This window comes from Halichoerus grypus, chromosome 10, assembly GCF_964656455.1.
Source record: "Halichoerus grypus chromosome 10, mHalGry1.hap1.1, whole genome shotgun sequence".
In the NCBI taxonomy this organism is placed as follows: domain Eukaryota; kingdom Metazoa; phylum Chordata; class Mammalia; order Carnivora; family Phocidae; genus Halichoerus; species Halichoerus grypus.
The window spans coordinates 83,178,081-83,201,377 of NC_135721.1; the positions used below are offsets into that span (position 1 = coordinate 83,178,081).

At 48.6% G+C, this 23,297-nt stretch overlaps 1 protein-coding gene across 1 annotated transcript; it reads right to left on the bottom strand.

The window, feature by feature from the left end:
- Nucleotides 1-887: 887 nt before the first annotated feature.
- ECRG4 (ECRG4 augurin precursor) lies at nt 888-10,993 on the bottom strand. The gene is made up of 4 exons (XM_036113465.2): nt 10,760-10,993; nt 6,898-6,945; nt 4,744-4,901; nt 888-1,270 (listed from the first exon to the last, which is right to left on the bottom strand). Exons 1-4 carry the CDS (start codon nt 10,836-10,838, stop codon nt 1,112-1,114), a joined length of 444 nt encoding a protein of 147 aa, XP_035969358.1. The 5' UTR covers nt 10,839-10,993; the 3' UTR covers nt 888-1,111.
- Between the last annotated feature and the right edge of the window lie 12,304 nt (nt 10,994-23,297).

A 23,297-nucleotide genomic window follows, 5' to 3' on the forward strand; every position in this document is an offset into this window, starting at 1 on the left:
CAGAGGGGTCTGTGACCCACAAAAGTGTAAGAGCCATTTTGAGTGCTCCCTGCCCTCCCCCGCAGCTCTGTGGGCATCACACAGGCTGTGACCAGACTCCCTCCAGCAAAAACGCCTCAGGAGCCCACCACCCCTCCCCTCCCTCCCATCCCTCCCTCCCTCCCTCTCCCCACCCCCACACCACTTTTCTCTTTCATCCCCTCAGGTTGTTTAAATACTACATGAAGTATATTCTTTTTTTTTTTTAATATTTTATTTATTTGACAGAGACACAGCGAGAGAGGGAACACAAGCAGGGGGAGTGGGAGACGGAGAAGCAGGCTTCCTGCTGAGCAGGGAGCCCCATGCGGGGCTCGACCCCAGGACCCTGGGATCATGACCTGAGCCGAAGGCAGACGCTTAACAACTGAGCCACCCAGGTGCCCCCGTGAAGTATATTCTTAAATATTTCTTGAATTCATTGGCGAAGCTTTACTTTTTTTAAGACAAGTGAGGCCTTGAATTCACACAAACTTTAGCTCTTTTCCTATTACCCTTCATTCCCTGCATGATCATATTAAAATGGCCCAGTTCTCACTCAGGGCCTGGGGCCCAGAAGGTCTCAAACACCTGTACAGTGATTAGAATACTCCAAACCATGTCTGTAACCTTAAATAATTTTTGACCAGATTCTCTTGCTGGTTTCCTCTCTTGCATTTCGAGTGGGCAGAATTTTAACAAACTGCAGACCCCTGCTCAGTCCCATGGTCTGCCCAGGGGGCGGCTAGGATTCCAGGCAGGGTACCGGTGACAGAGAGCTGCCTCTCAGAGGAGGCTTCAACTTGGAGAAAATCCAGGGAATGAAAACTGTGGCCAGCTTACTTTCCATCCAAATGAAATCCTGAGACTTTTGTTTTTAACAAAATGCTTTTATTTCTATTTTTTAATGGAATGCATTGTTAGGTTCTTGCATGAAATATCAAAAGGCATTGATCTTTGCTTTAACTCTTCCTTCCTGGTCACAGAAAGGGGGTAGAAAAGATCTGCGGAAGTCAAGCCCAGCAGAAGCCACATGGTGCGAGGCAGTGAAGGGGTCACTTCCGGTGCTGGTGCACGGAGCGTGAAGTGATGATCAGTAGTCATCGTAGTTGACGCTGGCTCCGTGCCTGAAGCTGTGGGGACTCCGGGGACCAATCGCTGTGTCCTCGTCATAGTGACGCTGATAGTAATCATAGTAGTCGTGCCCATTCCGACCTCGGTTTAGCCAGTAAGTGATGTCATCTTCAAATTTCTGGAGAAAAAGAGAAAAATAGAGAACGGATTTAAGGACACACACTCCCCCTCGACCACATCTTATCCCTGGCTTTTCTCTGTGATGGCTTTTCCTCAGTGATTAACAACTTTTCCCAAGAATCGCCTGTCATGATGGTATTCTGTGCTCAGAGGTCAACACAGCCAGCTAAAGAGTACTGATAAAAGCCATTGTCCCCAAAGGAGTACACATGAAGCCCTTGAAAACTTCTGCCCTATGAGTTCTCAATATACCCGACACTCAAACATTTTTCTCTTTTTTGGGAAATAAAATGGGCATCTCCCAAAGATAGCGATAGCTTGGCCTGACCCCCAGGCACTGCACACATCTTACAGACATTGCCTTCTCTCCTTGTCCTGTCCTGTGCCTGGCCCTAGTGCACAGAGTAGATGCTTGATAAATGAAATCAACCACCACCCTGGTAGAGCCACAGGGACTTGCAATGGTGACCCTTTTATACCCGTGGTTTGGCTAGAACTTGTGGCTGCACTTACTCATTCCACAAACGCTGATTCCATGGGCCCAGCCTGTCAGCCCTGTGCCGGGCACTGAAGGGCCACCCCAAGCAAGTAGGACAGATTCCCTGCCTTCATGAAGCCTACAGTTGCTGAGAGACACATGAAAAGAGACAGTTGCAGTTAGCAGGAATAAAAGGGAGGGGAAGAACTGAAGGAGTGAGAAGAATAGAAGGACTTTCAAGTTTACAGCTGGGGTAACTGGTCTTTGCTATCGATGCGTCTCTTAAAGGAAAGACTAATTCTTTGTCGGTAGCGAAAGTGCAAGATGAATGTAGATGGGCGCTCACATGTGTTGATGCTGACAACTTGGGGAGAGGTTTGGTGTGAGGCCAAAAAGGCGGGGACAAGAGAGGGATGACCTAGGGGGGTTGCAGGGTATCTAAAAGTTTGGGTCCAATTTTTCTCAAAGTGTGGCCAGTGCACCACCGCATCCAAATCTCTAACGATGCTAAAAGTGCAAGTTCTCAGGCACCCCTCCATGCTGCCTGGATGGAATTTTCCGGTGGTTGGGTCGCAGGAATCTATTTAATAAGACTGCCAGTGAACATGGGTATTTGAGCACTCCCTGAGGCTGGAAGGCCCAGTCTCGCCCATGATGGTGTTCTCTGTGGCCACCCACTTCGGGTGAGCAGTCGTCAGCCTGTACCATGCTGGTGAGCACCACTCGGCCCCTCCTCTGTTTGCTGAGCCCCAGGGGCTCTGGCATCTGCTCAGCCCGCCCTCCGCCTCTGCCATGAAAGCGAGAATGTTTGCTTTCCCCACAACACCGGAGCTTTTCCCATCGTGAAATCATTTTTCTCCTTGGTTTTTTGCATTTTATAATCGTGTTTGAAGTTTTGGCAAACCTCAGACCTTGAAACATCAAGGTTTTCAAGAAATTAAAGAAATGTTTTGTGAGTACAGAAATAACACAGACTCATACTCTACAAATCGATACGTGGGAGTGGGACAGAGAAAAAGGGGGATCATAACTCCACTGCCAGAGACAACCACAACTGACATTTTGATGTATTTCCTTCTAGTCTCTTCTGGGAATATTTATTTATTTTTTTAATTTTTATTTATTTATTTGACAGAGAGAGCACAAGCAGGGGCAGAGGGAGAGGGAGAAGCAGGCTCCTCACTGAGCAGGGAGCCCAATACGGGACTAGATCCCAGGACTCTGAGATCATGACCTGAGCTGAAGGCAGACCCTTAACTGACTGAGCTACCCAGGTGTCTCTTTTCTGTGAATATTTAGTTATAATCTTATGGATCCTCACCTTTATTCTGGTTTTGTCACCAGTCATTATTTTAGCCATTTCTCCACATTAGACTCTTAATACCCATTTTCATGGACTGCATCAAAGAAATGCAAATTACTACAAGGACATACCATTTTCATGTTCAAGCAAGTACTTTTTTGTTTTTTTTAATTTTCAGTGAGAATTCGAGGTGATGCTGAAGATGCCAGAAAACTGGTGCTCTCGCACAGGACTTCTGGGATTGTGCAATCTGACAGTGCCCAAAGACCCGCAAGTGATTCTACCTTTTGCCTCCGCAACTCCCCTGGGAAGAATGCAATACCAAGTACGGAACAAACTACACACAAAGATGCAAATCACAGTACCTGTCATTTGGGTTGTTGCGACTGTAAGTAAGTTCATTCATACAAGTGCTTAGAATCCTACCTGGCAGAGTCTGAATGTATGTGTTTAGCTTTTTGCACAGGAAAAAAAATTTTACTTAAGTAGCAAAAAGATAATTAGAGAATAACCAATATATCCAATGGTTGGGAATGGGAAGGAAATTATAATCCAACCACACGACTGCATTTTATACAGCCATTAAAAATGAGGCTTCTAAAGAGTTTTTGTTTTTCATCTATTGCGATGTCTTATACATCCTCTACTCACAGTATAAATCTTGGGCCATTTGGAGAAGTACTTCTCCAGTTGCCCCCTCTTGGAGATACTGCCCTTCATCTGTCCCCGTCCCCCTTCTGGCTGGGGTGGCAGGCTGAGCGTTCTCCAGGCCGCCGCCAAGCCTCCAATACAGCACTCCTGCTAGCGCTGCCCTGCTGGTCACTCTGTACACTTGTGTCTATGCATGGGAATCTGAGACCTTAACTCTGCCCCCAGCTACAGTCTGTGATTGTAAACATTCTTTTTCCTTGACTTAGTGAATACATCCACTCACCTCCCTGCCTGGACACATGAATGGAATGGACCCATCTTTTCCTGAAAATGCATTGCCAGATTTTCCTGAAAACATCTGCAAAGACCCATCTTTCTTTAAAAAGTCACTTTTCGTCTCTTCCCATTATCCTCACGGGTCTTTGCTTCGATCTTGTTGTTTCTGACATTTTGGGGAGGTAAAGCCGCAAATGTGTTTTGGACAGGTTGTCAGTTTTTTTTTTTAAAGATTTTATTTATTTATTTATTTATTTGAGAGAGAGAATAAGTAGGCAGAGCGGCAGGCAGAGGGAGAGGAGAAGCAGGTTCCCCGCTGAGCAGAGAGCCCGATGCAGGACTCGATACCAGGACCCTGGGATCATGACCTAAGCTGAAGGCAGACACTTAACCGACTGAGCCACCCAGGTGCCCCCATTGTGAGTTATTTTAAAGACACCCAGGCAAAACTGTGCAGATAAGTTACATGGGATTCTGGGATGAATTTAAGCCCCGGCCATTTTCTCTGGGATTCCGCTTCCCAGTCATGTTGGGAGAGATTCCCATTTGCATGTGGTCTGATGAAAAATTCCAGCTGATGTCCCTGTATCCCGATGGAGATGTTATCCAACGCCTGGGTAGCACTTGGCCTATCATGGGGCTCATCCTTTTTGGAGTGAATTCCGAAGGCTAATTTTCTGTGCCCTGTTTCCCCGAGCCAAGCCTCTGCCCCCACCACACCGCTGTGGGGGGAGCCAGGCCTCCGGCGGGAGGAACTACCCACCGCTTCGTCGAAACCCATGTAGAGGAACTGCTGGTACCATTGCTGGACCTCCGGCCGAGTCCGGTCCCACAGCTGCCGCTTCTGGCGCCTCAGGCTGTTCAAGAATTCTTTGGCCTTACTCTCGTCCACTGCTACTTTAGTCTTAGCCGGAGCAGGTGCTAAAAGGATCAATTCCCCACCCCCCAAAGCACAAAGCATGAGTTCTTTTCTTATCAGGGCGAATCACTAGTATATATCCCGCACCCCAAGCTCACCCTGCCTAACATGGCTTTGATTTTCACTCTTACATCACATGTGATAAAATACAGCCGCCTGTCATCAGTCTCCATGCCCCTCGGTAGTAAGCCGTCCATCTGGGTGCAGCCATATCAAGGGGCGCAGGTTAGCCCCCAACTTCTAGGGCACAGGGGAGAAACAAGATGTAGCCCGTCCTCAGCAGCGACTCACCAGGCCTAGACCCCAGGCCTCAGACAGGGCCTGGTGGCATACCCCTTAAGCATTTAGGAAGCAACTGGATGTCTAAGGCCACACAAGTATATGTTCCTTGCACGTGCAAGCCAGAGAGTGCTGTGCTTGCTTAGGAGACCACGAGGAAAAAAGTGCTGGAACAATGAGCTCAGGCCCAGCTCGGCAGTATAGCAAGCTCACACCCTGGAGAGCCGGAGCAGACCGGGCCACCTTGGGCCACCCTCTGCGGGCCTCACACATCATCGACGATTCAACCGAGTCTTGACAGGTACTGGCCCTTGCTTTAACACTCAGCTTCTTTAACAACGTCTTCCCATTGTGGTCTCAACTGTTTAAAAGCCACCACTTCTGCGGGCTGTGCTCAGGGGAAGCAGCTGTGTCCCTGCGTCTGCCCCTGCTCTCGGCCCCCTCATCTATAAAACTGGACTGGCAGTCCCTTGTTATGAAGGCCGCAAAGGATGATGGGAGTGAAGTGTTCGGTGTGTTCCTTGGGTCACATGGATAAATAGCAGTGGATGTGTTTCCTCACTTCCTGTTCATCTGTGTCTCTCTCAGGGCCTGTTACTACTCTTTTGTACATAGTAGGTGCTCAATATGTGTTTCTAGGCTTGACTTGAATAAAAGCTGAGAATGTACACCAGGACTCGTGATTATCTTGGTGGTCTGCTCTCTCCCACCTCTGACAGGCTGGCCATTTGAGAACTTCCATCACCCCGGGTGTCCTGGAGGAGCGGGCTACCCGGCACAGAGATCGGGGATTGGCCAGGGCCTGGTGGGTGGCTGGAAATGCTGAGAAAGATGCTGGGAGCTCCCTCAGGAGCCCCCTGCCCCTGCGAGGGGCCCCAAGTGCCCAGCATCTGGGGGATCTCTGGAGGGCTGACTGGGAAGCATGTGAATAGCACTAGGGAGCTCCACAAGGTCAGGGAGCAGACTGAGCTGGCCAGAATCCCCTTTCAACTGGATGGGGAGGCGGGGAGGGAAGAATAAGGGATCAAAGGTCTATATCAGAAATGTGGCCACACTCCTCATTTCCAAGAGATAAACAACTTCTTCATTTTACAGGCAAAGATGACAGTTCCAAGGGAAGATGGCCTTCACAAGACAACATAATTGGTCCAACAGATCTACCTGATTGTGGCGGGCCCAGGATGTGTGTGGCTCCCAGCCTGTTCTGTTTCTACAACATTTTGCTGCTGGCTACCACATTCATCATAGGAGTATTTTCTCACAACAGGTGTTAGTCACAAAACAGTTTTTTCTGTTCCACGCTGCCCCCAAGGGCTAACTGGATATAGAGTACCACAACAGTACTAGTCCGAGTCTACCTCACTAACGGATGTTTTATGTGCTCTAAAGGATATGCTCTAAATTTAGATATCTGCTCCAAAGGGTATCATGGTTCTAAAATACACAGCATTAAATTAACACAGTAACACTGTTTCTTTTATTTTGGGGTCCACACTGACAGCTTTCAGAAAAACAATCTTCAAACATTTACCGGCAATAATATTTACCTAATAAAATACCACACACATACCCACAGAGTAAGCCCTTCAGATCTGCCAACCTTTCAAGGAGTAAACGCTTCCGATGTTCCAAACACAAGACCCCAGGGAGCACACTCAACATCGCCTTTCCCTGCGATCCGTTAAGAATGCCGCCCTTCTCCATGCAGGGTATCCTTACCTTCCCGCTTTTGAAGCAGCAGCTTGAGTTTATTCCCACTTATGCCACCTAATGGAATGGACATAGAAATCGTGTCAGAGTTGCACGGCCCCCTTTAATTTCTCAAGCGCAAGAATCAGAGTTGGAAAAAAATCCCCGCGTGCCCCCATCTCGATCTGGTAACCTGGCGGTTTCACAGTTTTGCTGTTTGCCACGTTTCCTGTCATGCAGGAAAAACAATTCAGGCTGCTCATGGCTCAGACTGGTGACAATGACCGTGGCTGACCAGGAGCATTAGGATTTGAGCAATACCTAGGAGAAATGACATTGTTCTTTCAGCCCCTTGTGTCTTATTATGAGGCCCGGCCACCCGGCATGTGTACCTTCCTGCAAACTTTCCCTTTTCATGGTATAGTAAGTGGAATAGTGTTCCCCCCAAATTCATATCCACCCAGAACCTCTGAATGTGAACTTGTTTGACAAGAGGGCATTTGCAGACGTAATCAAGAATCTCAGTTAACTGTGAAGGAGGTGATATCATAGTGGATGTAAGGTGGGCTCTGAATCCGATGGCTGGGATCTTTGGAGGAGAGGGAGAGGGTACAGAGAAGGTGGCCATGTGAAGACAGAGGTGGGCAGGCGCCGAGAAGTTACGCTGCCACAAGCCAAGGAATGCACCTTAGCTCTTTAAAAATCCAGCCCAGTTTTGTAGCTCGTCTGGCTCCTCTTGCAACTAGGCCATATTGGTACCAGTTGCTGTGATTTTTATTCAGTTCTGAAAGTATTTCTAAGCAGCCTAAACATTTGAATAGAAAATAACATGCCTGGCCTGGTAGGACACCCTCCTCTTCCTGGTGAGCAGGTGTGAGGACCGGCAGACACTTCTGCTAACCTTAGGTGCTACGTGTAGGTACAAGGCTTGTTCCGTGAAGGGATATCCATAGCTCCCGGGAGAAAAGCCCGGCCTCCAGAGCATGTTCAGGTATAAGGAGCTGGTCTGGCCCCAAGATGGAGGGGCTGGTGTCCACCTTTTCAGGCAGGTCCTTAACCTTCCCATCCATGGACAGACCCCAAGGCCTGTGTTCGCATCTGCAAAGGTACAGTTTTCTGGGAATAGGAGCCATAGTTTTTGCCAGACTTTCAAAAGGGTTTGGGATCCAGATAAGATTAAGAACTGCCCCCTGCTTAAAGAATATACTATGTACTTGGGGGAAAAAAACCACACTTGTGGCCAAAGGTCACAAATTGGCTGCCCACAGCTGAGCTTTACCTGCAGACATGTTTGAAGAGCATACCCACTGTTTACAAAATTTTGAATTTGAATGCCTCTGGGCCCAAGTCACTCAGCACGCCCCATGGTCCATAAAGAGCCATTTCACCTATTTGCTCTCTGTAGGCATCTGAATTTGAGCACTACCCAACTGCCTTTAGAGTAGGTACATCAGCCAGGAAGCATGGTTGGGAAGAAGCTCTAGGAACCAGAAATTTTTTTTGTTTTGGTACATCATACATTTATTACCAACAACCCTCTCAACTCCAAAACTGGGCACGGGGATTAAAAATAAAAATACATCGCACTTCTCAGTAAAGCATTACTAGTAACTTTCACTAAAAATGTACAAAATTTGTTCAAAATTTACCAAGCCTTCAAATGATTTGACTACGGATATTTATAATACATACATTTTAAACTATGTTAACTGATACAGTGGAATACAATTTGAAAAAAAATGAGTCAGCAAATGGTTTCCAGAAACACCCCTGGGCCATAGATTAGGGCATAAACTAAGGTTTCCAACACTTTGGCAGCCACTCCAAAGATGGGGTGAGTCACCCCAAGAAGTTCCCCATCAAGAGTAAATAAGCAGAGATAAGCACCTGATGGGGCTCCTGTTGAGAGGATTATTTAATTAGAGTGGAGTAGGACTACACTTAAAGCTGTACTTCCCATCGAATCTTAAGAGTCAATAAAGAAATCTATGAACACATTTGCCAAAGCAGACAGACACTTTCCATGGCACAGATATTAGCATTCATTAATATCTTAACACTGGTCCCTCTCTAACAACAGCGTGGCACACACAGAATTAAGTATCGTCCCTCCATCTGTTTGCCTCTGTAAAAGCACTTAACAATAAATGAATGAAATATGGCCTGATGTTGAAATAGACTTTGGATTCAGGCATTTGCAATCTTGTTGCAATTTCTAGCAGCAAATATGTCACTACTGTTCTAAGAAATGAAAGCCTCGCCAGATCTTGGCTGTACAACGGAAAGGCACAGAAAAATCCTAAATTATGAATTATTGATGTTGCCACTGTGCCAATTACTACACACTGAAGTATAGATAAATATTAATACATGTGATCAGACACCACACTAAATTTGTTTGAAGAAAAAAATGAACAAATGAATAGCTGTGAATTCTTTTTCCTATAGTATGGATTTGTTTTTTACCCCAATATCATCAGTCACTACTTCTAGGCTGATAATAGGCACTCCTGAATTTATTAAACCTGACATTAGATCTCCCAGCAGATGCAGAATTGCAAGATGCCCCCCTTTGAAGGGGCTAACTATTAATAAACTACTCAAGAAGGAGCAATGATCATTTTCTCCATTAAGTGTTTTTGGGTGTCGTAAGGAACCAGCTGTGGGACTTGATGTATAAAGATTTTCATTTTATGTCATAAGAACTTTCACATTCCAGCTCAATGATGATAATATTTTAACTGGCACCTTTCACCTCATTCTTGGTACGAATGAAATAAAATGCAAATCTGAAAAGGAATGGCTTATAGCAGGTGCTCACTCCTTTTATTCAGACGTGCTTCTGAAAATGGGAGGAACAAAGTAGGAGAGGTAGATCAATCACGTAGTTTATTAGCCTCTCCTGTGGTTGTAACTTAGAAGGAGAGCAATTCTCCCCACTGGAACAGGTCCCCCGCTGTTCTGGCGACCTGGGGCTTTGGCCTCAGGGCTCCTAGGGCAGGCTTCCTCCCTCCCTTTCACCAAGAGTTTGTTTTTCCATACCTGTTTTGAATAAGCAAAGCAATCAAGGGTGTCTTCCATGGTCATTAGCCATCTGCTTTGTAGGGGGAAGAGTACCAGTCTCCTGGTCTTGGGCAGGCGATTCAAGCCTCCCCGCCCTTAGCAGGAGATCTGGGATCACCATATGCCTCTCAGAGCTGGGAGCCTCAAATGTGCTCATGCAGGCCTGAGGCCACTAGTGAACCCTAAAGGATCCTACAAGTGGAAGGTAGTAGAGTCAGGACAAAACCGTCAGGTGGGGTCTGTGGACCCCCAAGGTTCAGATGCCTGCACCCCCTCCAAACTACTTCATTTTGGGGATGTGTATGAATATGCTCATTTTATAGGGAACAAACCTGGAACTTTCAACCGATTGCTTGAGGGCTCCACGAAGCACAGAAGGTTAAGTATTTCTCCTTTAAGAGCATTTCCCCCATCTGGGATGTGAGGCCTGGGCACAGTCTGGCAGACCCGGAACCTGACTCAGTTGGTTAGGGAATTGCCTGGAAGGGCATCTCCATAATGAAGCTTTTGGGTTTCCCTCAGTCCTGGAGGGCCCCCACCGCTGATAGCTCCCGTTACCCCCTTGCCCCTTGTATTAGGTCCAAAACACTTCTTGCCCCTCCTTCGGACCTTGGCCCTCATTCTTTCCCAAGGTGGCCACGCAGGGCTGAGACCCTGCCCTTGACCCTAGTACTCTGTCTGCGGACCCAAGCACGCCACTCCCACTTGTGCAAGTGCAAAACCCAAGACCCCTATCACCCCTTGGTACTTGCCCGGGCTCGGGTTGGGTCCCTCCGCCCTCACTCCATCACCGATCTCCGTCCCCGCACCCTGCCGTCGCCCCACTTACCTGGACCCAGGCACAGCAGCAGGAGCAGCGCCAGCGCGGTCAGGGCCAGGACGGTGGGCCGCGCGGAGGAGGCGGCCATGGCTGCAGCGGGAGGGCAGGAGGGAGACGCGCGCACCGAGAGCCGCCGCGCGAGAGGACTGGGCGAGGGGGGACAGGGGCGCAGGCAGGCCGGCGCTCCCTACATCCCAGCCGGGGCGGGACCGGCCGGCCGGGCGCCGAGCCAACGGGCCGCGGGCCAAGCGGCCGCTCGGAGCGCCACCGAGCCCCGCGCCCCCTGCACCCCCCTCACCCCGACCGCCGCCCCTCGGCTCCAAGGCCACGGACGCGCGCGACGCCGGGCTCAGGGGAAGGGATGGGGAGATGGACTACCCGGGCCCAGCTCAGGTTTCTCTCCTGCCTTCCCCTCGGGCCGGCCTGGCTCGCGGACTGCTCGCTGTCCCCCCTTTCCCCTCCACGCTAACGCCGCCCTTCCTCCCCATCCCGCTCGCTCCCGGGCGCGGGGCCCTGCTCCTGCCTTGGCTTCTCAAGCGGCCTTTGGAATTTCCTTCATTCCGGGCGCTGCGCTTAAAGATGCCTTTGGCGGTGCTGTGTTTTGTAAGATTTTGAAAGACTCCATAGTCTGGATTCAGAACTGCACCCCGCCCCCCAAACTACTCTGATAGAAAAACCTTTCAGAAACCAGGGACCTGGTGAAGTCCGTAGGTGTTCGCAGGACAAATGGGCCCCTCTGTACGCCCCGTAATGTGTGCACACTTAGAAGACACTAAAGGGAGGCCCAGTGAGACGGCCCAAGTGCCAGCGCCGTACCAGGCCTGCCCCAACACGGAGGACACACGAACTGGGCAGTGTGGGATGGTGGAGAAAACTAAGCCAAAGTTGTCCCAACCGACCTCGAGCTGGTCACCTGCATTTACAGGATGGCCATGAAGCCACATTACCTTTAGAGGCCCTTCCTACCTAAGATCTGCTCTGAACTCAGCTAGATTGCTTTTCTTCAGCTGGTTTCTCACTCTTTATACCTTCCCGTGGTCAGTGTTTACCATCCTGCCATAGGATTCGCTCTCCCTGTGATGCAGTTGGCTTTCCCCAGCAAGCAGTGAGAAAGGAGCACCTTAATTCTGAACTCTGGGAGGCAGATGGTGGCCGAGGGAAGAGAAAGTGTGAAGTGTGTCACAGAATCACAAGGACCTATGCCAGAGAGAGCCTGAAAGGGAGGGTCACACACCTAAGGACTGTAGGACCAGAGAAATCAGGGAGAAGGAGAAAAAGCACAGTAACAAAGGTGATGGATTTACTTTAGCCCAGGGACGAGACATTTATTAGCAGGAAGAAAACCAAAGCAAATACAAAGCCAGTGTTCTGTTTGGATTTGTTAGGACATACATTAGAGATGTTAATTATCTTGTGGACATCATCCCCTCCACGCTCCAAATCCCCAACGGGATTTGCTTCTAATATAACATTTAACTTCTCCTCTCATAACTAGGGTCTGATCAGAAATGAATTCATGTAGCCATAGGAAGGACAGTCAGTGGCCACGTCCCTGGACAATTTCCTTTTTCTGTCTTTTGGATGCAGACTTACATTTCCTCCCCTCACCCATCCCTTCCTGTTTTCAGCTGAAAATGCAGAGCAGTGATTTTATTTTCTCTTAATTCAAAGATTCCAAGGGGGAAAAAAAGGTCTGCTTTAATCAGCTTATACAATTGTAGCATTTGAAGACAAAGCGAATATTGAATCCTAATATTTTATGAGCCTGTATTTAAAAAAAAAAAAAAACGAACTTTGATTTAAAAACAAACACTGATGTAGAATTGGTAAGACAGATCAAAGATCCTATAGAAAATTATTTTAAAATAATTGCCATAGGCGGGAAGAACATTTCCTGAGATCAGGCTCCAATTCCTTTCCCCAGGGAGCTCATTCATGTGCCACCTCCAGACTGCTCCAGCCAACATCCCAGGGCACCGGGAAATAGCAGCATCTTTCACAGGGAGGGCGGTGGTGAGAAGACATTGCCAGAAGAGTACACGGAAGCTCAGTTTACACCTTCTAACCAAGCAGATACACATGAGCATGTTTATTTGCAAAACAAGAATGGTTTCCAGAAGATTTTATGGTTCCCGGATAAGTGGGACATTACACATCCCAAATTATGACCAATTTCTCCATCTCTGCCAATCAAAGAGACAGCCTCTTTGGCTAAAATTTGTAGTGAAATATAACATAATCCAGAAAAGTGTGGAGATCAGCTATATGATATCATGATCAGGAAACAACTTTATCAACCTGCCAGGGGCCCCTCCCCATCACCCCCCACCCCATAGGTAATGTGCCGTGATAGTTTAGTTTGAAGCAATCGTCTTTAAGAAACATTTTAGGGGGCGCCTGGGTGGCTCAGTTGGTTAGGTGCCCAACTCTTGATTTCCGGTTGGGTCATGGTCTCCGGGTCATGGGATCCAGCCCCTTGTCGGGCTACATGCTCAGTGGGCAGTCTGCTTGAGGGTTCTCTCTCTCATTCTCCTCTACCACTCCTCCCCCCTCGTGCTCTCTCTAAAAAAACACAAAATTTCATTGATTTTATTTTCATTTCCTTAAAAAGAAAAAAAACCCCTCAAAATAAATACTTATCGTTACCAACAGGAAGATATTAATAAAAAGAGCTATCAAAAGCATCAGATTCATGACTGTCAATCGAATCCAGTTCAATTCTGTTCAATCCTGTCTCAATGTGTATTTCTCAAAATGCTCACTGGGCATCCTTCGCCTCGACCATGTTCCAGAGGGAAGTGTCTTCGGCTCCAATATTCTTGTCTGCCTTCCACACTGGTAGGAACATCTTATCAGCACTGATAAAACAGCACACAGCTCTCGCAGCTACCCATCCCACTGAGTCCTTTGTTCCCGTTCCCTCATGCCTGGTCCAGGGTTACTCGGGTCCTGCTTGGTGGGATTTCTGCGTCTCTCCCCCACAAACTTTGGGTAGTTCAGCTGTGAAGGGGGGCTGGCTGGGAAGGATTGGGCCCCAGTGGCTGTTACTTTAGCTTCTTCAATTAGAAGTTCCCAGGGGTGATGGAAGTCTCCATGTTCCCCACGAGGTAAAGCGCCCCTTTCATAAACAGTGTTTGGTGGCAAGGAGCCACTGACTCTGCCTTCCTCCGGGGCTGCTAACCTCGGGTGCTTTGGCTGGAGACACGATGTCAGTTCTTGATACCAAAGTTCCTTTCCACTTGTTTATTCGGCAGTATATATGAATACTAACTACATACGAGACACTGTGAAAAGTCCTTTTCTCCCTGTTTACTTAAATTTGTCATCCCGTTCAAGTGCATGGCTGGTCCCATTCTTTATTCCAGTGTTTCTCAAACTAGGTCGAAGAATCCAAAGGTGCCTGTTAATGCACACTCCTGGGTCAGATCCCCGGGAGTTCTGATCCAGTCTGTCTCAGGTGGGCCCAGGGGTCTGCATGTGTTGTAAGAAGTGGCTCTTCGGGAGTACTGATGGCCACGGTGCTCTTGAGTACGTTCTGAGACGCTCAGCTCACTGGGCTCTCGGCGAAACTCGCCTGTTTCCCTCAGTCTGTGCCCTGCCCCCCAACAGCGTACATTTACCAGAGCAGCCCCTGGGGCTTATTTTCTGCTATTTGGCACAGCAGGGAAGAACACAGGCTTTTGGGTTCCAGTTCTTTCTGTGGTGTGTACTAACCATGCACATAAATCACGTGTCCTCTGTGATTCTGTGGAATTCGAGAAATATTATCTAGCATGTTGACACCAGAAAGTCACAGGTACAGAGCCTGAGAAATGTTAGAAAGGCTACCTTTACTAGAACTTTCCTGTGACCCCTCCGCTCAGGGTCTCTGTGTGTTCTCTACTCGCCCTGCAGACTGGGCCCGGGGCTCAGGGACCCTCCTTAGGGATGGGTCCCCATCTCCCCTACACCTCATTATTGTACGTCATCAGACTGGCCTCAAACAGCCCTGCTGCGGTGCCCTCTACCTCAAAATGCCGCCCTGACCAACTTCCTCCCTCTCTTTCTTCTAGTTCACAAGAAATAAGGTTCTACTAGAGCATGCTGAGTGGTATCACTTGGTGAGGGTACCAGGAGCCCAGAACAAAACAGCACGGGAAAGAGGGTAGCGTCTGACACGCCACTGCTGTTTATTACAAGAGCCTTAAAGAAAAATCAACCGAATGCAGCGTGGGACCCAGCTTGACTCTGGAGGAAGAACACAATATGGGAAATTTGATAGGAGAGATTTGATTATGGAATGGGTGTCTTATTAAGACTGTTACTTTGTTAGGCATGAAAATGGTTTTATAGTTACTTTTTAAAGCCCTTACATGTTAGAACTGCCTACTGGAATATTTATGGATAAAATGATCTGATGTATGGGATTTGCCTAAAAATATTTCAGGAAAAAAGACTGGCAAACATTGATAATTCTTTTGCTAGGAAACCCCTTAGACATGGCTTGAACCGCAGTGGTGATGTCACAGAGGATCAAGATACTATTTTCTGGGTGCCTGGGTGGCTCAGTTGGTTAAGCGACTGCCTTCGGCTCAGGTCATGATCCTGGAGTCCCTGGATCGAGTCCCGCATTGGGCTCCCTGCTCAGCGGGGAGTCTGCTTCTCCCTTTGACCCTCCCCCCTCTCATGCTCTATCTCATTCTAATAAATAAATAAAATCTTTAAAAAAAATATTATTTTCTGTGTATATTAATAAATTTCCATAATCAAAAGTTTAAAAAACATAGAATCTTAGTGGCACCCTATTGATTGTAGAATATATAACACAACACATAACCTTCAGACTCTATTTAGCCTTAAAATATGGATAATAGTTATTTTTGTCCCTTATATTTTCTCTAAGTTTTCTGATTTCCCCAAAACTCAAATTCTTGAGTAGATTCTCTTCACCTTCACACCTTCATGGCTTTGCCTACAACATTCCCATTCTCTGGGATGCCATCAGGCCCTCATCTGTGCTAATCAAAACCCTTCTGTGCTGGTCACCTGTCCCTGCAGGGCTCAGCTGCGTGGTTCTTCTGCTTCACACTATGTTGATGGAGCTCACCTGACAGTGCTCAGTTGGCAGATGGGCTGCTCTGGACAGTTCTGGAGAGCTGTGCTCATGGGTCTGGCACCTTAGTGGGGTTCTCTGCTTAGTGGGGGCGACTTGGCTTAGATTGTCATCTGAAGTGCTTCCATGTGGCTTCTGTGCTGGTCTCTCCAGCATGGGGATCTCAGGATGGTTCGTACAGGGAGACCCATGGTTCCCAGAGAGACTATTCCAAAATCAGTTGTTCCAAACGACAAGAAGATGGAGCTGCCAGTCTCTTAAGGTCTTGGCCTAAAAAGTGACATGAATGTGTGCCACCATCTTCTATGGATCGAAACAGTCACAGAACCCATCAGTTGTCAGGGGGAGGGACAAAGACGCCATTTCTCAATGGGAGAATGTCAAAGAATTTGTGACCATCTCTAACCCACCACACTCACCCACCCTTCAAGGCCAAGCCGAGATGCTACGTCCTCCACGAGGTCTCTCCTACTTCTTCCTTTTGGACCAGGAGTATGTTTTCCTTTGAATTTCTGTAACCCTCAGGTCCCCCTGAATGTTTCCCCATTCCACCTTGAATTTATTTGTGTACTTTATTTTTCTTTTCTCCAATAGATTTTAAGCTTTTGAGCTCCTCAATCTGTTTGTTCTCATTTTTTATTGCCCCATAAAATCAAATACTCAATAAATATTTGATGAATGAATAAATGTTGCCTTCTAAAAGCAAATCTGCGGTCACACAGGTTGTGTATAAACAAGATCACCTCATATGTGTCTGTTTTTTATTTCAAGTGTGATATCAGAAAAATAGATGTTACACATAAGAAATCTCACAGCAGCCGCCTGGTTATGGTAATAAGGAAAAATCATTGCAAAGAGACCCCTGCCAAATGCCATCCGTAGACACTGTCTACACCTAGGGACTGGCAACCGGATGGTTAATTTTCATGCTCAGTGGTGGGTCTTCAAAACTCCTTTCCTGTTTATTAAGCATATTTCCATGATGGAATTGTAATAACATTTGCCATTTCAAATAACTGAAGCCAAAGGCAGGGAAAGTGGGAAAGTTTCCTTTCGATCTAAAAAAATACTGAGACGCACAAAGTCCTTATTATGCACAGTTCTGGCTCACTGAAGGGTTCTGTAGAAGCAGGGCTCCTGAATTTGTAAGCAGGGCTTCTGATGGGGTGCCTGGGACACCACAGGCAGATGTGGTCCTTAGCTCAGGTGAGTGTAAATCCTCCGCTCGGGAGCCTGGAGAGAGCCAAAGAGTCTTGAAAAAAAAAAGGTTATTTGTATCCCCATGTGACCTCTCTGAGATAGGTGATGTGATCAAAGCAGATTAACGTGTGGAATGAGGCCAGTTTTCCAATCTCTTCATGCCTGGAATATGCAGCATCTTAACCAAAAGATCCCGAAAGCTGGGGGAGACCACAGAGCCCCAGAGTAGCCTGGCACGGTGGAAGGGTAGCACAGCGACCCACAGTAGGACAACTCCCCGTGCGCTTTTCCCAAACTCCTTTTACCTGTGGGGCAGAGGACGTGGGTTATTATACAAAGCCCAGAGCGGCCGCTCAACCACTGCCCACAGAGTATGGGTTTTCTACGAGGAGGTCGTGGTTGCAGAGGTGACGGACAGCGGCACTGGGCACCAGGACCAAAGCCAGAGGCCTGCTGCGGGAACTAGGTGTTACGGCACTGGGCGGTACTCTGGTCAGCTGGGAACCAGCAAGGCCAAGCCCCCACCGGGCACCGGTGGGACAGGCAGAGGCCGGAGGTACCGACAGGCACCGCCAGCACCTAAGTGACCTCTGGCTTTATAAACGACTCCAAGCAGTCCCCTCGGCTTTTGACAAACATCTCGAATCCCAAAGACGTGGGACAGGGATCGTGTTGTGCTCCTGCTCCTGTGGATCTTGGGGCGTCGCTGATAGAACCCTACTGAATTCTATTCGGGGCCAAATAATTAGAGCTCCAACAGTTAAGTACAAGCAACACCCACAGGATCCAATCCACAGAACTCCCCTGATCACTGCTGCTCTTATTGTTCATTTCCTTTTCTTTTCAGTGGTGTTTCATTTTGTCATCTATGTATGTTGTTAATGACTGAGCGCAGAATTTTAAGATAGCCTTGAACATGCAGAGCCAGAGAGAAGATGTTCAAGACGTTAGCCCCATGTCGGCATCAGAGATCCGTACCTTCTGTGAAGGCACTGTATCTCCAAGAGCTCTGCGAAATAAAAATATGATACGGCACTGTGAATAAGGAGCCTCCGTTCATTGAGGGGGGAAAGCAGTGATGCCAACCTCCCCTCCAAGCCTGTTATCCATCCCCAACGGCATCGGCAGCTATGGGGACAAGGGGCTGCCCGGGGAATGCAAAGCCTCTAGTTTAGAGGCCACTTGATGAGTCCCAAGTGGGCCCTCTCCAGCCCCTGGGGGGTGGGTAGGAACAAACCTCCCTTTCCCAGATAGGGAAGCCGAGGGCCAGAGGTTGTGACTTGCCCATGGGCCCCTGGGTGGTTCTCACCAGCGTTGGAAATTTCCTGACTCAGTCCGCGCTCCTCCATTTCTTGGGTCCATCTGCATTCTGGGCTCGCCCACAGTGCTGGGCGCTGGGTGTGGGAAGGTGTGAGCCCATTCTGACCCTCAGGGGGCTCGGGGTCTAGTCAGGGAAGCAGCAGGTAGACACGTATGTCCCAGGAGCCGCAAACCGCACTTGGATTTTGCCGGCTGCTTGAAAGCTACCCGGGAACTGGCATTTTTAAGGACCCCAGCTAATCCAGATTTATCTTATTAGAAGCAAGAGTGATAAAGGCTGCTATGAGTGATTGAGGGTCTCTAAAGCACCTTCACGTGGAGGGCATTATTTCGAACCCATGGTTCAGGGGTGAGCTTCCTCCTCTCTGCCAAACACGCCCCTTCATCTAAAGATTCTGCTCAAGAGCCTTGTCTCACCCAAGAGATTTACACAGGAAATTTCCTTTTCCCTCTGATGTTTATATCCTCTTAGCATATTCGTTTGAAAGAGTTTAGGGATTTGCTTCGTGAGCTTTAGTCTTGGCTCTATTTTTTCCGCTATGTATGTGTGTTGCAGGGAGGGTGTGGGGGGGGTGGTGCTGTCATTTTTAAGTCATTTTCACCCTGCATTTGTCAGACCCCTCCAGGCTTTGGATATACACTCCTGACTCATTGTTGACTCCCCAACCAGTGAACCTCACCCTTGGAGAGCCGCCTGAGGCTGCAGGAAGGGGTGGGGTAGCCCAGCTTGCTGGAGTGGCTCTGGGTGGAGGGGTGGAGGGGTGGAGGGGTTTGTCATAGGAGGTGGCTCCCAGCAGCCCTTTCCATTAGTCCTGTCTCTCCTTTGAGGTCCTGGAGGTAGGGGAGCTCCTGCACCCCTGCAGGGGCGAGAACAGTCACAGGCCACAGCCCCATGGTGGCCACCGAGACCATTGGGTGACCCTGTTATCTTTCTCTCTGCCCTCATGGGCCTTGGGCACCAGTCCCTGGAAACGCAGCCCCAGGGCCCAAGCAATAAAGAATTTCTCAGGTTCCCACTGACTCATGCAATCGTGCGAGTTACTCAAATGTAACTTATCAACTTTTCCCAATTGCCCCCCACCCTGAAAATCAAGTCTGAGAACATCTACATTCTCTAATGACTTTATTGAGTTGTCATTGAAGTACAAGAGACTAAACTGCACATATTTAAAGTGTGTAATTCGAAGAGTTTTGACAAATGTACGCAGTTGCGTAACCACCACCTAATCATGACAGAATATTCCAACACTCCAAAAACGTTCCCTCGTGCCCCTTTGCAGGCATTCCCTTCTCCTGCCCTCTGGCTTCTGGCAACCACTGACCTACTTTCTACCACTGTGGATTTGCCTTTTCTAGAATTCCATATGAAGGGAACCTTATGGTGCTCACTCTTGAGACTGGTTTCTCTCACTTAGCATGCTGTTTTTTAATTCATCCGGGTCATTGCATGCATCGGTAGTGTGTTCCTTTTTATTGTTGGGTTTTATGAAGATTCCATTGTGTGGCTATGACGCAATTTATTTATCTAGTCACCAGCAGATAAATACCTGTGTTGTTCCCATTTTTTGGCCATTAAAACAAAGCTGCTGTGAACATTTCCATGCACTTCTTGGTGTGGACACGTTTTCGTTTCTCTTGGGTAAATCCCTGGCAGGCAATGGCTGGGCTATATGGGAGTGTGTGTTTAGCTCCATGTTTTAACCTCCATAGTGATCCTGATGGCGTGTGAGGCCATCAGTTCGTTCATCAGATGGGAATAGGGGATAGTGAAAAACCAGTAAGTTCCTGTCTTTAGGGGGCTTACAGTTTGGAGGGAGGACCTTTCTCAGAAATTCATGTCAAGCTCTGGCAGGAAAGTGAGTGGGCTTCGTGGGCTCTGGTAGGCCATGTCACGAAGCCTGTTCAGGGCAGCAGGCCAACCTGCAGTCCTCTGCGTGAGTGCTTCAGATGTTAGGGATTCCCCACTCCATGGAGAAGCCATTCCCATTCTAGAGAACCTTCAATCTTTAGAAAGTTCTTCCCTAGTTGGGCTACTGTCCATTCTCTCTTATCCCAGGGCTTTCTGGGGGAAGACTCCCCTACCCCCAACCCCACCCCATGAACCCACCAGACTCTTCTTAGCTCTGTCATTTACATCGGACGCTCTCTTCCTCTGCCATGTTCTTGCATCGCTGACCCTCACGAGGCCATGTTTATGCTGTCGTCCAGGACGACATTCTTGCTTCCCATTCTCTGTGGCATTCCCAGCTTACCTCCGGGGATTTTCCTCTGAAGATTACTGGGGACTGCCTCCAGGAGGTCACTGCTTTCCCTCCAGGGTTGTTGTCAGACTGAACTGAAAGCCCTGTTCACAGAATCCCTGTGTCTCTGGGGCAGCACCCGTCCCCACCCTCTATGAAAGTTCCATTCCAAACCACTAACCCCCGCTATTTAGTTGGTGACTATGGTTCATACAGCCAAACCTTGCTGCTTCACTGCTGTCTACTTGACTGCAAGCCTTGGACAGAAAGATAAGCATAACAAACTCTGTATTTCAAGGACTCACCATCTTCTAAATCCCCCTTCACTAGAAGCTTCCCCACATGCCCTTGCTCCTGCCCTGAGTGGCCAAAGCAGGTCACCTTCTCCTCCCTCATTTTCTTCTCCCTTTCCACCATCTTCTCCTTCAATAGGATTAGTCCTGATATTAGCAATATTGACATAAAAGCATAAAAGAATACATGAGTTTCAGTCTTCTTGGTTTTGATTGCTTTAGAAGGAAAGGGATACCACTGTTGCCAGCAGAACACCGTGGGCAGGTGAAATCATTTTCTGTGGGTTTTCTGAGTGTGACCAGCTGGGGAAGGCCACAGACCCCGCCCCACTGGTGGGAGCTGCCTCTGCAGATGTTGGTTTTGCCGTGGTGCCCTTTCTTCCTTCCGTCGGAGCTAAGCTACAGAAAGCCAGCTACCTGTCCTTCCCAACACTCTCTTTCTGAGCACGTGTGCTTACTCTTGACGGTCATGGCGGGCTCCGCTGACCTCCCTGCCCTTCACCAGCTGGCCCACGAGATGCCAGGCCTCACACTGTGCTGACTCATCTCTGAGATGGTCTGCCCGTTCCTGTACGCATGTGCCATCCCTCCCCTTAAATGGGGCCGGCCTTGACACGGTTGTGACTGACAGCAGGGATCAGCCCGCAGGTCAAATCCAGCCTGCTACTCTTTTCTCTAAGTAAAGTTTTATTGGAACACAGCCGGATTCCTTCATTTCTGGGTTGTCTCTGGCTGCTTTCACAGCACAATGGCAGAGACGAGTAGTTGTGGAGACTGTCTGGCTCTCAAAGCTAAAATCCTCACTTGCTGGTCCATTACGGAAAAAGTTTGCCAGCCCCAATCAGTAGGACCCAGTGCGAAGTGATGGTGGGAGACCTCCCAGCCCAGGCCTTCAGAGAATGGGCAGCTTCCCTTCTCTCTGGGAAGCCAGCTACCATGGAAGAAGTCTGGGGCCCTGCCAGAGAAAGCCCACGTGCCTAGAGGCATTGTGGGTGTTTCTGCCCCTGCCAAGCAGCCCCCCAAATGAAGCCCTGTACTGAGTCCAGGGGAGGCCAGCAGCAGAGCCGCCCAGCTCAAGGCCATCGTGAGAAGTAACCGTGAGTTGTCACCGGCGCCAAAACTGAGTTTGGGTGGTTTGTTATGCAGTAATGAGGAGTCTGCAAAAAACCCCCTGATAATCTGAGGGCCCTCGTAGAGCTCAGCAACGCCTCAGCTCCAGCCCGTGAGGGACATCTGGGGGGCAGAGCCCTGGGAAGGACACACAGACGAGAAGGAAGGAGAGGCCGGGAGAGGCTTGAGAAGACCTGTGCACAAAGGGAGTATAATTCAGCCAGGTGGACAGAACAGCCACAGGAGGGAACGTGCCACCACACGAAGGAAGGACAGGTTCTGTGGAGGGGCCCAGAGCAGGGCGGGAGGGGGATGGCGGGGGAGGCCTCACATGACCACTTCTGGCCAAATGCAGAAGTCCATGACTCGGTCCGGATGGCGGTACTGGTTAAGTGTGTAAAACCACACAACACACATCATAGGCCCGTGTAGGTTTCAGGACATGATCAGTTTTGGCATAGGAACTACATGTTACCTTAGTAGCGATCTTACTATATTTTAAATTTATTTTTTGTGATAATGTGCAGTCTAGCGCAAAGCCATGAGACCTTCAGACCAAAGGAATGCAAGAAAATACAAGAGTCTCACAGCAAGTCCAACCGCAAATATAGCCCGGCCTCCTGCTGCTGCCTGGGGCATGGGGTGCTGGAAGCTTCCAGACTCACCTGAAAAGTCTTCAGTGACCAGCCCCACAAGACATGCTCCTAGGCCTTTGCCTGTCTGAGTGTGCCGGTCCCACAGCAGAGTGAAGGCTCCCATTATTTTATAGTGGCACTTTGTTAAGTCTGTCTTCATTCCAGTGTGCAGCCCCCTGCTCCCATTTCCGCCATGGACACTGGGGGCATAGCAGTTGCTTATGATTTCCTGCACTTGATACTGATAGAACATTTTTTCCAAAAATTGACTTTAGTAAGCATTTAGAGAGTGCCCGTGGGTGCAAGGCGCAGCTCTAACACAAGGTAGGGAATCTGGCATGAACAGGCCACGCTCCTGCTCTCAATAAATATACTGTCTAGTTTAATCATGTGTTTTACTAGGTCTTTGCTTTGGAGGATGGTGGGAAACCATACAACGAAGGCCACAAAATACTGTTTCTCTTTCCATGACTGGAGAAAATCGTAGGTGGGTTAGAGCATTGCTTGCAGTTTTTTGTTTTAAATCTGGTAAATGATGACCATATCAGAGTGATATTGGGGCTGTGACCAACCAGACTAGGACAAATGCCCACCTTACCCTATGTACTGAAGGGTGGTCCCGTCTGCCCAATGCTCGCTCACTAGTCTTCCCCCTTC

What these genes read in the sequence shown, in the direction of transcription:
- ECRG4 (XM_036113465.2), bottom strand. Translation starts at nt 10,838, where the DNA reads ATGGCCGCCTCCTCCGCGCGGCCCACCGTCCTGGCCCTGACCGCGCTG. An exon ending in GCTGCTTCAAAAGCGGGAAG is followed by an intron (nt 4,902 to 6,897) that starts GTAAGGATACCC and finishes TGATCCTTTTAG; the next exon opens with CACCTGCTCCGGCTAAGACT. An exon ending in ACATGGGTTTCGACGAAGCG is followed by an intron (nt 1,271 to 4,743) that starts GTGGGTAGTTCC and finishes CTTTTTCTCCAG; the next exon opens with AAATTTGAAGATGACATCAC.